This window comes from Lontra canadensis, unplaced genomic scaffold, assembly GCF_010015895.1.
Source record: "Lontra canadensis isolate GAN:19392208 unplaced genomic scaffold, GSC_riverotter_1.0 scaffold56, whole genome shotgun sequence".
NCBI lineage: Eukaryota > Metazoa > Chordata > Mammalia > Carnivora > Mustelidae > Lontra > Lontra canadensis.
The window spans coordinates 7,836,261-7,851,819 of record NW_022631050.1 but is presented as its reverse complement, the minus strand read 5'-3'; the positions used below and the strand labels follow the sequence as shown (position 1 = coordinate 7,851,819).

The 15,559-nt window shown below is 41.3% G+C and overlaps 1 protein-coding gene and 1 non-coding gene across 2 annotated transcripts in view; both read left to right on the top strand.

The window, feature by feature from the left end:
• ETV5 (ETS variant transcription factor 5) overlaps positions 1–15,559 on the top strand; it is a 57,007-nt gene that overhangs the window by 20,174 nt on the left and 21,274 nt on the right. The window contains 3 exon segments of the mRNA XM_032875582.1: positions 7,083–7,212; positions 8,130–8,175; positions 8,177–8,418. Of these exon segments, the coding sequence (XP_032731473.1) occupies positions 7,083–7,212; positions 8,130–8,175; positions 8,177–8,418 (418 nt within the window).
• On the top strand, positions 1,158–1,264 carry LOC116878305. Its single transcript, XR_004384823.1, has one exon. It is a non-coding gene; the product is annotated as a U6 spliceosomal RNA (small nuclear RNA).

Here is a 15,559-nt window from a genome sequence, read left to right as displayed (position 1 = left end):
TCCTCGAGCTCTACTCACTGCCATAACCAAAGAATAATATGGGCAGATGTCTCAGGCTCTCCCACCCCCCCCACTCTTGAACTAAACAGTACGTATTTCCTTACTATGGAGGGACATGAGGTGAGATGGTAGTGGTCTAAGAAAAGAACAGTGCCTAAAGTTGGAATTTCCCTAAAGGGAATAGTAAAGCTTAAGAATAGACCTTCACTGTAGGACTATCACTCTGGAATCTCCAGAAGTCTCTGGCCACGACTACCTACGTTTCACATTCAGGAGTGCTATGAGAAGCTCTAGAGACATAGGCTGGCCACCTAAGATGTAGCCTCATGGACATGCCATTTGGAAGCAGGTGTTGGGGTTCTGGCCAACTTTGTCATGACACACAGCTTTCTGTGTAAAGTAAGAAGATCATGGCTGTCGAGTGTGATCACATAAGGTCCTCCCCCCAGGGCAGGCCTGCACAACTCATTTGGAAAAGATGAGTCTGCTCCAGATGAAGGTACTGAAACTGAGGAAGGGAGAGGAAAATCCCAAAACAAAACCTGAGCAATGACCATAGACAGGAAAGTAGGCAAAGCCTGTGTGTGAAGTGGGAGAAATAACGATGGGCTTAGTCTTTCTCCCTCTCAGACTGCAGTATCACTGATCAGCAATTTCTTTAACGCTCAACAACTACATGAATGTTATATGTATTCACAACAAAGTTAGTGGCAAATTGAAACTTTGATGACTATGGGGACACCGAAGGAAAGCCTTATTAGAGGAGGTGGGTTTTGTCTTAGTAAAAAGAAAAATCCTTTTAAATCAAACTGTCGTTCATCATAACATTCAACAAAAGTGTTTTCCTTTGTTTTGATCGTATGTGCTGTAATAGTGAGGTTCACTGGCAGCACTGGCATGGGGTACTGCCTTGGACAGAGTCCACAAGCCTGTACTTGTGGGCAGGAAACAGATTTTGTCAGCAGAGGGAATTATTATTTCTCTTGAATAGGCCAGTTTGTCTATTTTTTCTATTTCAAAACAATTGGGTTATTTCTTTGGAAGACTGTTTCTATACCATCAAAGAAGAAAGATTTTCTAAAATTTGAGAATTCTTAATAAGTATTAACTCAATGATGCTATTGAGCAGGGCTGCTTGCTTTAAAAATGAGAAACTTGCGCTCCCTTCAGCAGCACATATACTAAAATTGGAATGATACAGAGAAGATTAGCATGGCTCCTGCGCAAGGATGACACACAAATTTGTGGAGTGTTCCATAGTTTTCCCAAAATAACCATATATCTTAACAATACTGGAATTAAACTTAAAAACTTAATACAAAAACAGAGAAACTTGACTGATATGATGTATAGATCATAAAGCTTCACAAACTGTACAAGCATTTGGATCAAGACCCAGAACTTACCAGAGCACAAGAAGACTCCTTATGCCCCCTGAACAGGCACTACCCTCAGGGTAACCTCCATTCTGACTTTAAACACCATCTATTAGTTTCCTGTCCTTTTGAATGTTACATAAATGGACTCACACAGTATGTACTCTTTTGTGTCTGGCTTTTACTAAGCATATTTGTGAGATTCCATGTTGGTCAATGTAATTGGGATGTCTTTATTCTCATTTCTGTGTAGTACTGAGATTTAGTTTGGGGTTGCAATGAGCCTGTAGATAAATTTGGGAAGAATTCTTATCGCTATAATGTTAAGCTTTCTAAATGATGAACATGATATATCCTTCCATATATTGAGAGTTCTTTTATTTTCTTGTGTTTTATAGTTTTCAGTTTAGGCATCTTACATGTCTTTTATTAGATGTGCTCCTAGGCATTTGATGTCATTTGTTGCTATTGTAAATTTATTTTTTAAATTTCACATGTATACAGAAATGGTTCTTTTTTGTATTAGGCTTGTAGCCATTGGTCTTGGTAAGTTAGTTTACTGATTCCTATATTTGGGGGATACTTTTGTATTTTCTACATACCAAATCAGGCCATCTTTGAATAATGACAGTTATATTTCTCCTTTTCTAATCCATTTGCCTTGTATTTATTTTTCTTGCCTTATTGCATTGGCTAAGATCAGGGCTGATTTTAAATTATTTGTTTATTTATCTATCAGAGAGAGAGAGAGAGAGAGCACAAGCAGGGGGAGCAGCAAACAGGGAGAGGGAGAAGCAGGCTCCCTGCTGAGCAAGGAGCCTGATGTGGGACTTGATCCCAGGACCCTGTGATCATACCCTGAGACAATAATAGATGCTTAATCAACTGAGCCATCCAGGAGTCCCTCAGGCTTGATTTTTGTGTCAGATAGAAAAATCTCCCAAAGAGTTCCCTAATAAGAAAACCAACTATAAAGTTAAGTTGATTGATCTGTGAACATAATATCTAGATTTAAAATGGTGTTATGGTGGTCTACAAAGCAATATATTGTACTTTGTGGTACACATTCATAGATACAGACTTAAATCTGGTTGAACAGGAATTCTTGTCTTTCCTACCCCTGACAAGCAGAGACTCTCATAGTGTATGGATCCTTAACAGAGTTTTTGAAGTTCAGTAAGAGTCCAAATAGCTCACTCAAAGTATTCTTGCCTCACAGGTGGCATTGAGAGGGAATTGTCTAGAAGCACTTTCAGGAGAGGCAGAGAGATGGTATCCATGGCCATAAGGTGGGATCTGGCCAGTCAGTGACCGGCTGTGGAAGATACCAGGTCTTTGAATTCCTATGGCTGTCTTAATAAGCAGAAAATATTGGTCAGCTGGATTATAGAAGGGAGGGGAGATCTTTTAGGTGGAATAGGTGGCAAGGACTGATAAGAAGTAAAGGCTACTGCAGTCAAGAGATGTTGGTTCGAGGTAGGGGTGAAAAAGGGATCTTGGGCATTTTGGTGGCCTAGGGACAAGAAAGGTATAAGTTGGATGGATGCAGGTGTATCAGGTGTGTCTCCCGCTGGAGACTGCAGAGTAAACTTGAGGGTAGAGACCCTGAGAGCTGGCAAAAAGTATTCTTCTGCTCTCTTCTCTGGTGGTGTCTTTCTTCTCTCTCTTCCCCCATTTCTTTTAATACCTTTTGAATGTAGTCTTTTTCTTGCAGATTCTCTCACGAGGCAATATGGTAGAGTCACTAAGCACTGTTTAAGTAGGAATCTTGACCACTTACAGCTAAGAGACTATGCCAGATTACTTACCTTTTTGAGCCTGGGTTTTCTATCCTATGAAAAGGAGATACTAGAAGTAGCTTTTTCATTGTGTTGGGAAGATGGACTAAAATAATGTATGTAAGAGCAACTTATCACAAAGTAAATGCTAAGGGGTCTGTCTGGCTGCCTCTTTCTTGTCTGTCTACCTTGTTCTTTTCCAGAGGTTTTAGTACTTAATTCATTTTTTTCTTTGTTCTAGTACTTTCTCTCCACCAGGTGTAATGTGATATTTTTGTTTTTGTTGGGGAAAAAAAAAAAAAAAAAGTTTCGTGTCCTCTATTTTTAGTGTACAAAGTGGGTGAGCAAAATGTCTCCCATTTCTGTCAGTACCGTTGATTACTGAAATGACAGAAACACTTGCTTTCTTTCCCCTCTAATAGCAGCTCCAAGATCTTGAGCAATTACTTTAATTCCTTTGGGCCTCACAGTCCTTATAAATGTAGGGCTCTGAATGAAGAGGACTGTGGGGTCTTGGTCTAACTGTAAGTGCATCTAAGAGATGATGCTAGAAGTCAGATTCCTCACTAAATTGTGCATGCCATGAAAAAGGGGCCATGGCTGTTGGGCATACATCCTGTCCCCAGCATCTCCAGGATGCCTGGCCCATAGAAGATGCTCAGTGAGTGGGTGAATGGATGAATGAATGAATGGTATCTTTATGACAGCAAAGGTTGTCTGTATTCAGCAGGGATTATTGGGCCCATTTTCTGTAACTCTGAGCTTAAACTCAAAATTTCTAATTGTAGAAAATGTTTATCCGCTTACATCGTCAACTCTTTCGGCATTTCTTTGCCAACTTCCTCAGGAGTTCGTGACCTTTCTTCTTTCCAGTACGTCGCCATGCTTTGTAGTCCTAGGTCTCTGTCATCATTTAGGAAGTTGCCTGTGCGAAGTTAAATACTCTATTTTTGAAAGCACAGTGTGTAATTACACAACATCATAGCACCATCTGTAAGGTGCTGTGCCATTTTCTGTATTTCTCAAGGCAGCATCACATATCTCATTTTACAAAGGAGGGAGCAGACTGAAAGCAAGAAGCAGTCCTTGGGCTTCTAAGTCCCTGCTTTAAATACACCACTATCTCTGACTAATGCATGCCATAATTAGGTTCCTTCACACATCCTCTGGCCCAGCAGTCCCTTTGGAGAGCTGAGCCTCCTTCCTTACCACTCCAATGGCCCCTAATGATTGTCTTTTCACTGACCTGTGGAACTTTCAATTCTTCCTCTGGCCATGTTCTACTTTCTTCTCTCTCTTTGCAGTGTTTCATTCCTGGGGAAAACATATTTATGACTAACACTGCCTTGCCTTGTAGGGTAGAAGCGGTCCCAGCCTTCAAGGTTAAGAATTAATTGGAAACAATCAGTCACTCATTGTCTTAGTCCATTCAGGCTGCTGTAACAAAATACCACAGACAGGATAACATATAAACAACAGACACTTATTTTGAAAGTTTTGGAGGCTGGAAGTTTGAGATCAGGGTGCCAGTATGGGCAGGTGAAGGCTCTCTTCTCGTTTTGTCCTCACATATCTCTGCCCTCATAACCTAATCACCTCCCAAAGCACCCCCCCCCCGCCAATACCATCACATTGGGGATTAGGAATTCAACAAATGAATTTGGGGGGGACACAAACATTCAGACCATAATACTCACCAGATATTTCTTAAACTCTTCCTTTGTGTAGAGAACAGAAGATTCCAGGTGTAAGACAGTTTGGGGGGTAGTAGAAGATGCCATTTTACTTTAGAGGCAAAATGATAGGTTACACACTAAGAGTACTGTGTAGATCTTAAGAAATCAGGACATCAGGCTTAGCTGTCAGTTTAGATTCTCTTTGAAAATGGGTATATGCTCTTCCTGAAGCCATTAGAAAAGTGTTTCCTTCCGGACAACTTTGGCTTACCCTCTGGAGTTAGTCTTGTCAGCAGAACTGGTAACTTTTTAAATAATCCTGTGAAAATGTCAATTCGTTTCCAAAACCTGAAATAGGAAAATTGAGTGATACCATAAATTTTTAACTTTCTAAATGTAGGTAAAGTCATGATGATAAAGGATTTTCTTTAGATAAAGAAAAGTAGACTTTTCAAGGACATGTAACTTGTGTTTACACCGGGACATCTCAACCTTCCCTCATGATTTTTCCAAAACTTTTATGGCAGAAGGCTAATGAGAGGAGAGGCAATGACAAAGGGACCGCGCTGAGAACCACCAGAATACCACTGCATTGGAGAAGTGCTTTTCTGTGTCAAGTTGTCTGACTCTCCCTTTTCATGTACTAACAACATTCTCACAACAACAAGCTTAGCCATTTTCTGTGTCTGAATGTCTGAAAACATTTGATAACAATTGAGGGTTGCTGCCATGATGTCACCATCAAAAAATCACAAGAGCGACTCTAATGACTTCTAAATATAGTCTTCCAATTCCGAACTTATTGCATGTATTTAGGAAAAGCAGTTGGCATTATGTAGGAAAGGAATTATAAAAACCTGTCCTTTCCAGTCAGTCACTGGCAGGACTTTGCTTTATAAACTTGTCATCTGTGATAGAGTCATCTGTCGCATTTGTTCACTTTGGAGACCTGAACTTGGGGTTGTAGATGGCACCTGAGCAAGCAGTTGGCCAGAAGATTATTTAGTCTTCTCAGCAGAAAATAGATGATCGTTTCATTAATTCTGCCTGGTATCATCACTAAGAATGAATTAAGCTCCTGAAAGTGTTCTAGGGGCAAGCACTGAGTCAGACCTCAATTTTGGTGGGATACCAGGGCAGTGATGGTGGTTAGCTATCTAATGAGACCTTTGATAGTGTGGAGAGTTGCTGGCACAAAACTTAACTCGTCTCTCTCCCACCCTTCATGAGAGCTGGACTGGGAGCAGCAATCCTAACTCATAAGGAACAAACGGCCCCCGTGGTGTAGTCTTTTAGAGTTTGTCCTTCTACTTTGGGTAAAATGCCCTCACTAAAATGAGTCAGCTCCTAGATGAGACAGAAAAGGCAAACCTGGTTTTATTTTGTTTCATTTTGCTACCCTGTAAGTCACCTCGATTTGAAAAACTTTGCCCTCTCGGAATCACATAAGGAATATGCACTTGATTTCCGAACATTACGCAAGAGCTCTGTGTACTGTTTCATCAGTTTTGGAGAAGTAATTGGCACTTATCTGAAAAGATTGGTTATGAAAACCTACCCTCAGGGGTTGGTCTGTAGGAAAGGCACAGAGCAGACATAAGCACAAAGGTTTCCAGGACTTGTTCTTACGCAGTTAGCCTTAGCTAGGTTGAGGTTTGGTCCATTGTTGTATGTCTTTGCTCTTAAATTTTTTGAAATGCCTTTAAAGCTCAGTATTTCTTACTCAGAGCTGATATTTAGAGCTGCTTGAGGAAGGACTTTTAAAAAGTCAAATATTTAATTTATATGCCTCTGAATAAGAAATATACTTACCAGAGCAGTTTCAAGCCTTTGGTAAGTTAATGTGTACTGTCTCCCAGTGTATCTATGGCTGTTTTGTTCCTTTTAGAAACAGATTTCTTCCATGTGTGCAACCCTTGGTATTCTGTCGCACCTGCATTGTTCTGGACGAACCATCCCCTGCAGGAATTTTAAGGAAGTAGACCCAACACCACAGATATGGGGGAATAAAGACACGGCTAATTAAAAGTGTCAGATGATGACTTCCGACTTGAAAGAGCTTTTCATTGGTTTTAGATGGAAGGCTCTGTGTTTCAGCATTTGGCTTTCCCCCGCATGTGACTCGATATGACTTCCAAGAACCATCCACTGGTGACAGGGGTTACAGAAGGAAAGCATTGTGCTTGCTGTTAATCAGCTATCCTCTCTTTGCCTCCCCCCCCCCCCCGGCCCCAACCCTCTTCTGATTGCAGTGGTGCTTCACGCCCCACCTCCAACCAAGATCAAACGGGAGCTGCACAGCCCCTCCTCGGAGCTGTCATCCTGCAGCCACGAGCAGGCTCTCGGTGCTAACTATGGAGAAAAGTGCCTCTACAGCTATTGGTAAGTGGACCCAGAGAAGGGCCGGCTGGAAAGGAGCCCCCCGGCCGGCTAGTTCAAGGACCCTTAGCAGACACTTAGAGTAGAGCTCAGAGTCGCCTCTCACGGCGATGTCATCCTCTAGGTGGGGGCTGGTACAAACGGGGGCCTTTGTGCTGCACATGAAAAGCTAAACTGTGAAACGGGCTCTGCAGGGGAACTGAGCGCAGGGGGTGCTGAGCCCTCCTGAGGGAAAGAACCCTGAATACTGGGATATTTGATCTGGGGCTTCTAGGGAGGGAATATATACTTCTTCATGTCTATCATATGTTAATGTGAACTTTAAGCACCAAAGAAGTAATCTTCAAATCAGAATATATGAAAAAGTCCCCATGCCTGTGCCCTTTACTTAAGAATATCCAGGCCCCAGGAATGAAGCTTTAATTTTAAATCAGTCTTTGCTCTAGAAGATAAACACAGATCTGCCTGGGAAAGGGGGAGAAGAGTCGTTAACTCAAGCGATGTTACGGCAGAAATGTATCTTCCACAGAGAACCTAATTCCTGGGGACGCTGGAATCCTCAGGAGAGGGGGCCAGAAACCCCCCAGGGCACAAACTCTGCCCCCACCCGCCATCCATCCCTACACGTGGCATATATGGAGAGTGCTTTTAGAAGGGGGAAAAAGGAAACCGGAAACAGAGGCTAAAATTATCTTTGAGAAGAATCACTAGAAGTGTTAAACAAGTCTCTGTGACGCAGTGTGTTTGTCACTTTTCAGAGGTACAAATATTCCCTCGGGGCTGCCAGCAATTTAACTATGTTAATGCTGTCATTTCCTGGCAATGTGGCCTGCCACCCAGCCTAGTTGTCCTGCCAGACCATCGACCAGGCTAATGGCTTCATCGTGGCTTAATGGTTCCTTCTCTCTTTCTGTTTACAGTGCCTATGATCGGAAGCCTTCCTCTGGGTTCAAGCCATTAACTCCTCCCCCCCCCCCCCCTGTCACCTACCCATCAGAACTCCCTGTTCCCCCCACCCCAGGCAACTCTGCCCACCTCTGCACACGCCCCTGCAGCAGGCCCAGTACCAGGTGTGGGCCCCGCCCCCGCCCCTCACTCGCTTCCTGAACCTGGACCACAGCAGCAAACCTTTGCGGTCCCCCGGCCACCACATCAGCCCCTGCAGATGCCAAAGATGATGCCTGAAAACCAGTATCCATCAGAACAGAGGTGGGTGCTAATCTGGGCTTCTTTCACTGCCTTCATCCCCTCCCCTGCGCCCCACCAGGAGAAAGGAAGCAGTTAGTCGTGTTTCCCAGGCACCTATAACATTCTCATGGCATTGAGGCGTCTTAGGAGGTAAGACAAATGACAGGAATGTGACCCATTTATATAGCACCCTGTTCTTGAGGTACTCCAGACGATTTATGAAGTAGATAAAGGAGAGATCGTTAGTACCATCCCCCCATTATGGAGGTAGAAGACTGACGGAACCAGATTATACAATCTGTTGACCCTCACTGAGGGCTGTGGCTTCTCACTGGATACTCCCTGCTAGCACTGAACCCTGGTTTATGCTACCCACAAATACTTTATTAACATTTTACTCACGTACTAGGGAGGATTGCTAAATTATAAAACATATTATCACTCATCTGATTTTAACATATTTTAACAGGGAATTAACTAAAGACATTATTTGTAGTTACCTACTTTGGAGATAGAAATCTGCTGGTTTCACTCCAGGTAGGTCCTATGTTCAATAAGGAAATTGAGACATCAGGAATAACTTGCCCCGAGTCTTTCAAATAAACTAAAGTGGAAAGGGAACCTACTCGAAAAACACCAAACTTAACATCTTAGGTAAATCCATTATCTGGGTATTCTAGAATTTTGGTTGCCTGTGGCCCTCCTTTATATAGGGTGTTCTGGAGACCCATCTTTTTATTTCAAGTCTCTCTAGACATATAGGTAGGGAGTTGTCAGTGATGTTATCAAGGGTCTCAAGATGGTGACTGGTATTTCCTTCCTAGCTTTCTTGTTCTGCCCTGCCTGGGTGTGGGGCCAAGGGGTGGGAGAGGGAGGATGTAGGAGTATACCTTCCTCAGGCTTGGTCCAACCCACATACATCCCAGGATTTACTCAGGGGTCACTTTATTTCTAGATGAGACTCTGAAAAGAAAGCAGACATTCTTGTCTGATTCTTTTTTTTTTTTTTAAGATTTTATTTATTTATTTGACAGAGATTACAAATAGCCGGAGAGGCAGACAGAGAGAGAGAGTAGGAAGCAGGCTCCCCGCTGAGCAGAGAGCCTGATGCGGGGCTTGATTCCAGGACCCTGAGATCATGACCTGAGCCGAAGGCAGAGGCTTTAACCCACTGAGCCACCCAGGTGCCCCTATTGTCTGATTCTGATTCCCTTTCCCCCTTGCTGTGAAAGTCACCATAAAGAACTACATAATTTGGCTGGTTAGTCGTTATTCCCCTAGTGAGGCCAAGAGCCATGAACACCAATGATACATAGGTCCCAAGAGGCAAACACTGACTCAAGTGTCTCAATAGCAGGCCTGGGTTTCAATAGGGAGCTCATCTGAAGGAGATAGCTACCACTAAGCTTTGCCAGTTTATTACCTTGTTAACAGCCTTGCACTTCTTCAGGAGAATTCAGAAATTGGATTTTCATGCGAAAATTCCAGGTTGTGTGGGTTTTTTGTTTTTTTGTTTTTTTTTTTTTAAGTTGGCAACTAAATCAAATTGAAAACAACAGCAACACTTTGCAGACTAAACAAAACTTCTTGGGGCAAAATCACTCTGCAAGGCTGCCAGTTTGTACACTCAGGCCTGGATAGCATTTTTATTTCTAAAGTTTTTTTAGTTTTGTGTTTTTTAAACAGTATCTTCCTGATTTTCTGCAGGGGTCATTAATTGAGGAGGAAGGATGAAGGAGGTCATATATTTGGTATTTGAAATACTTAACAAACCTTGTATTTGTTATATAATGTGTAAAGGAAAATTACTTCATGTTCAGTCTCTTTTATTCATAGTTCCCCCCCTCAATCCTGTTTCTTATCCAGAGGGCTTGTTTAAGGAGAATGTTTGTCCTCTTGCAGCCCTGGCAGACAGGAAGCCTTAGTCTCCATGGTGAAATAGGTTTGTCACCAGGCTACCCAGCCCTCTGTCCCCCAAAAGGGGAGGTTTGATCCCTGAGATACAGGAGTATCTGCCCTCAGGTGTCCAGAGAGAGAGAAGCAGGAACCAGAAACCAGGTATTTCTTTTTGGGGAGGATCCCTCCCTGACGTCTGCCTGTATATCTTAGACTTACTTCCCCTACACTCTGCCATTGGGACTGTGGGTCTAGAATAAAAAGACCCCACACACACTGGGCTGATACAGAGGTCCTTGGGAGAACTGGGGTGAAGGGCAAAGTCCTAAATTGATAAAATAAGAGCAACACTGGGACATGCCGTCTTCTACCCTAAGGCACTGTAGCCACCAGGTTGCGAGTGTACAGGAGTTCCCACAGGGGCTCATTAAAAATGCAGATTTCTTCCTTGGCCCCAGATTTTGAGTTGGTGGGTCTGGGGCGTGGCCTGGATATTTTAGTGTCACACTTTGAGAAAACATGATCCAGCTGTTTCTTCTACCCCCATCCTTACTCCAGCCCCCCTTTTTCTTAAGCATCAAATACCCAGTACTCTGAATTTTGTTCTTATTGCCCTTATCAGTTCTTAATGATGGTATCCATGTGATATTTGGGTGATGTAAATTATATCAAAGACATGACAAATTATTTTGCTTATAGATACTGGAGAGCACACAGAAAATGAGGCAAACTAAAATCCCTGGTCTGATTTTGTAAAAGTCATAGTAATTGTACTTGTGTATGATAACAAACTTCGTAATCCCACCTTTCATAATGATTATGCCTGCCTAAAATGGAGCAGATCATTTTTTTTGGTAACTGGAGTTTGTTCTTTGATTTATTTTTAAGAGAAAAATTAAATTTTTATTTAATTACAATCTAAGAGTATTACTTCAAAAAATAACCCCCTAACAAAATATATGGTATTTTGCAAGATATGAGATATGAAGGAAATACATCCTTTTTTTTTTTTTTTTTTTTAAGATTTTCCTTATTTATTTGAGAGAAAGACAGAGCATGAGCGGAGGAGGGGCAGAGGGAGAGAGATAAGAAGACTGTCTGGTGAGGGTGGGGCCCCACATGGTGCCCCCATCCTAGGAACCTGAGATCATCATCCTTAAGTTGGATGCTTAACCAACTGAGCCACCCAGGCACCTGGGCAAATAGTCTCGGTTGAACTTTTTAACAATCCTCTAACCAAAGCAGAGTAAAGAAACCTATTCCACGGATAAGAGTATCAGGCCTCAGAACAGCTAAGGGACTTCCTAATGGTCACATAGCCAACTACAGGGGCCTACATTTAGAAACAAAGCACACACTGTTTGTTTTGGTTATGATTTGGTTGGGGGGAGGGGAGGTTGCTAACATTCTCTTAAACTACCAGAACTCTCTCCTTATTTTAAATTACAAAAGCCTACTAAATTCCTATTTTACTTGTCTAAACTCATGTTGTGACAGTTACCTTATTTGTATTGCTCACAGTATGCCTTATTTCTGCAGTTGAATAAACTTTCTGAGGTTTAAAAACCATGACTTAGAACCTTCTCAGCCCAGTTTCTTACTTGTCCTCAGTGTATGTTTATTGACAGTGCTAGTAGTTTGCAAGGATTATGCTTTAAACAAATAAAATGTAATCTATTCAAAAGTACATTCTTAATGTTCCATATAATCTTACTATATAATTTTTCACAACTCATAAGTTATTCTTAGAAGATAAATACTGTGTTTGGAAGCCATGATTTATATTCGTGATTTCCTCCCCCTCAAGGTGGGGGAGAACTAACATGTAATTTGGCATGTTGAGACATGTTCCATTTATCCTTAAAGACCAGCTGTTCCTTAAAGAGGAGGCGTGTTTTTTCATTCAGCCATCCCAATCTCAAAAGTTTTTTCATCGTGTTGCTTATGATGTTTACATGGGCTGAGTGGAGGAATTTAGAAAATGTTCCTATGTTATACCCATCGTGCTGGCTAGGTATGATTTTGTCCTTTGTTTTACCATTTCTCATTACATCTCGAGTTGAGGTAGTCCCCCACAATTCAACTGAAGAGGCTCCACTAGGAAATTTTTCATCTAAAAATTTTGGAATACACTGCTCTCTCACTCAGCATCAAGAGGCAGATCTCAAGAAATGACAACATTTAAGACAGTACTTCTGGTGGAAAAAAATCCTCTGCTTCTTTATGTTCCCCAAGGGATCAGTGTTGTCATAGGCTGTCCTGCTGAATTGATAAAATAGAATATCCCAGAGTCACCAAGAAAGGGTCAGTTATGCGAATCACCTAACCTGTTCGAGAAAATTCTCTCCCTCAGTGGTTATGATCCAGTCTTCAAAGCTTAAAGGAATGAGCGTACGTTTTATGGAACTGGGATTTGATAGATAACTATTCATTCCCTAAAGATGCTGTACAGATTAAGAGATTTAATAAACTCAAGGCTTTTTGTTGTTTCTACTTCCTCCCTTAAAGTCCATCCCCAGTAAATTGCTTTTCATTTTTGTCCTTCAGATTTTGTAGTTTTTAGAGAGGGAAGAACCTGACTGTGAGTCATATTTGTAGCCTGGCCTGGAATGAAGTGAATGTGTCTGACGCATCTCCTCTCCACGCACTGCTGTTAATAGCATGTTACGTATGGCAGCACCAATTCACTTTGGGATCTGAGACTGAGTTTCGGAGATGCTTAATGGAACCGTCTTTGACAGACTGGCTGATGTACTTCTGATGGTTAGAGTGGGGGGTGTTTTAGTTTTGAATCTTAAGAGGGATCGTTTTTAGCATTTCACCATGTTTACCCTAGTTATTTTGTCACTTTGTGTCGAGTTAAAGGAAATTTCCTCCTATTCCTAGTTTACTCAGAGTTTTGAATATGAATGGATATTGAATTTTATCAAACATTTTTTCTGTCTATGGACATCATCAATTGAATTTTCTCCTTCCATTTAATGTAGTGAGTTACATTGGTTTATATATGAAACCAGCCTTGTATTCGTGTGCTAAACCTAACTTACTTGTTATGTGTTACCTTTTCTGCATTCCTGGACTTTTTATTCTAATACATATTGAGGACTTTTGCATCTGTATTTATGATTGAGAATAATGTATAATTTTTTTTCTTATATTATCCTTGTTGGGTTTTAGCACTGAAGTTATTCTCATCAAAGGAGTTGGGGGGTGGGGTGTCCTCCTTTTTATGTATACCAGAATAGTTCATGTGAAATTGGAATTCTTTATTCCTTGAATTTTTGGAAGAATTTACCAGTAAAACCATTTGGGCCTGATATTTTCTTTGTGGGCAGATTTTTAATTACCGGTTAAGCATCTTCACTTCTCTGGTCTTGCTCTGAATTTCTATTTAGTTCAGTGAATTTAGTAAATTACTTTTTCTGGGAATTTTTCCATTCTGTCTGAGTTTTAAAATTAATTGCCATAAAATCTCTAGTTAGTCCTTGGCAGACAATATCATTTTTCTTTTCAACAAATCGACAATCGGTTTTGCTCATCCTCTCTATGAGATGTTTTCTTTTTAATTGATTTCTCCCAGCTCTTACTAAAATCTTTTATTCTTTCTACTTCCTTGCATTGTTTTTCATTTCCTAAGTGCTTTGGTTTGATTCACTCGTTACTTTTTTAGCTTTTTTTTCTTTATAGTATAACATGTAAGCAAATAAAACTTCTCCTAAGGCTGGGGTCACCAGATACTCCGTTTGTCCCAGGTCACTTACGGTTTATGCCTAATCGAAGTTATTGCTCGTGGCTTTCCTTTTTACTCCCCCAAATGTCCTGATTTGTACAGTTACTTGATTTCCCTACCCAAGTCCTGCTTTAGCTGCATCCCTGAAGTTCTGATTTAAATTAAAATTCTGATTTGATTTAAAACCTCAGTTCTAAGTGTTTTCTATTTTTTCTCTCAATCCTGCAGTTCTTTAAAAATATAGTTCTTAATTTCCAAACATATGGGAGTTTTCTAGCTGTCTGGACTATATGATTTTTATTTAAATATCATCAAGAGAGTATTTAAAAGTAGTTACAGAAACAGTATAGGCTCTGGAGTTGGGCCTGGGATTGAATCCCACCTCTGCTACTTCCTATCTACATGACCTCAGGAAGGCACTTAACTTTGTCTAAGCTTTGGTTTCTTTGTCTGAAAACGGTAGAAGGGTAGTTATTTGCCACATAGAATCATCAGGCGGATTAAATGACATCATACTGGCACAGAGAAGGGGCTCAGTAAATGCTAGCTCTTGTGACACTGTTTAAAGATAGTTTTCACATTCCATAAAGGAATCTTCCTAAAATGATGCAGATACCACAGCTTAGAAACTTCTGTTGCTTCATTGGTTAAGGGTAAGTTCTTACCGTGTGAATCTCCCTTTATCCCTAATCTTTTCATCATCAGATGCATTAGTGTTGTACATATAAAGCTAACACTCTCACCACCTGATATTCTGAGGACATCCTGTATTTCCATCCCCGTCCTTCTTCTGTGTTTGATGTTAGGAAATCAGACAAACATCTAGGCCTTTAAAGGACATATTTTGTTCCTCATCTATCAATGTTTTATCACAGTTTAGATGGGCCAAATTTGAGTTGCGGCAGTGCTGACAGACCTCGCAGAGCCTTGAGAGCTTTTTCAGAGTTCTGTGGTGTGCTTTTAGGGAGTGTTCAAGTTTTGTTTGGTAACAGCATCTGGCTCTTGGTATATGGCAGGAAAGTAAACGTTAGTATGAAATAAATGTGAATAAAAATCAGCATTTTTATTCTGAGAGAGTGGATATCGGGTAGGCAACTAGTGGACTCTTTTTATGTGTGCGTGATAGTTTTCTCCCGATTCTTTAAGATCTCCCCATACAGTTGTGTAGCTTCTGAATTTTGCTTGTTGGGGGGAGGGGAGGTGGGGGAGGATTTGGGGCAGTTGATGGTGGTGTTTGAAAGTAATGTAAGGTGGGGCGCCTGGGTGGCTCAGTGGGTTAAGCCTCTGCCTTCGGCTCAGATCATGATCTCAGGGTCCTGGGATCAAGTCCCACATCGGGCAGTCTGCTTGGCAGGGAGCCTGCTTCCTCCTCTCTCTCTCTCAGCCTGCCTCTCTGCCTACTTGTGATCTCTGTCTGTCAAATTAAAAATTTAAAAAAATATTGTTAAAAAAAAAAAAAGAAAGTAATGTAAGGATAACTTAACAGCTAGCCGGGCCCTGTTTCATGCATTAGCTTTTGTAATCTTTACAAGACTT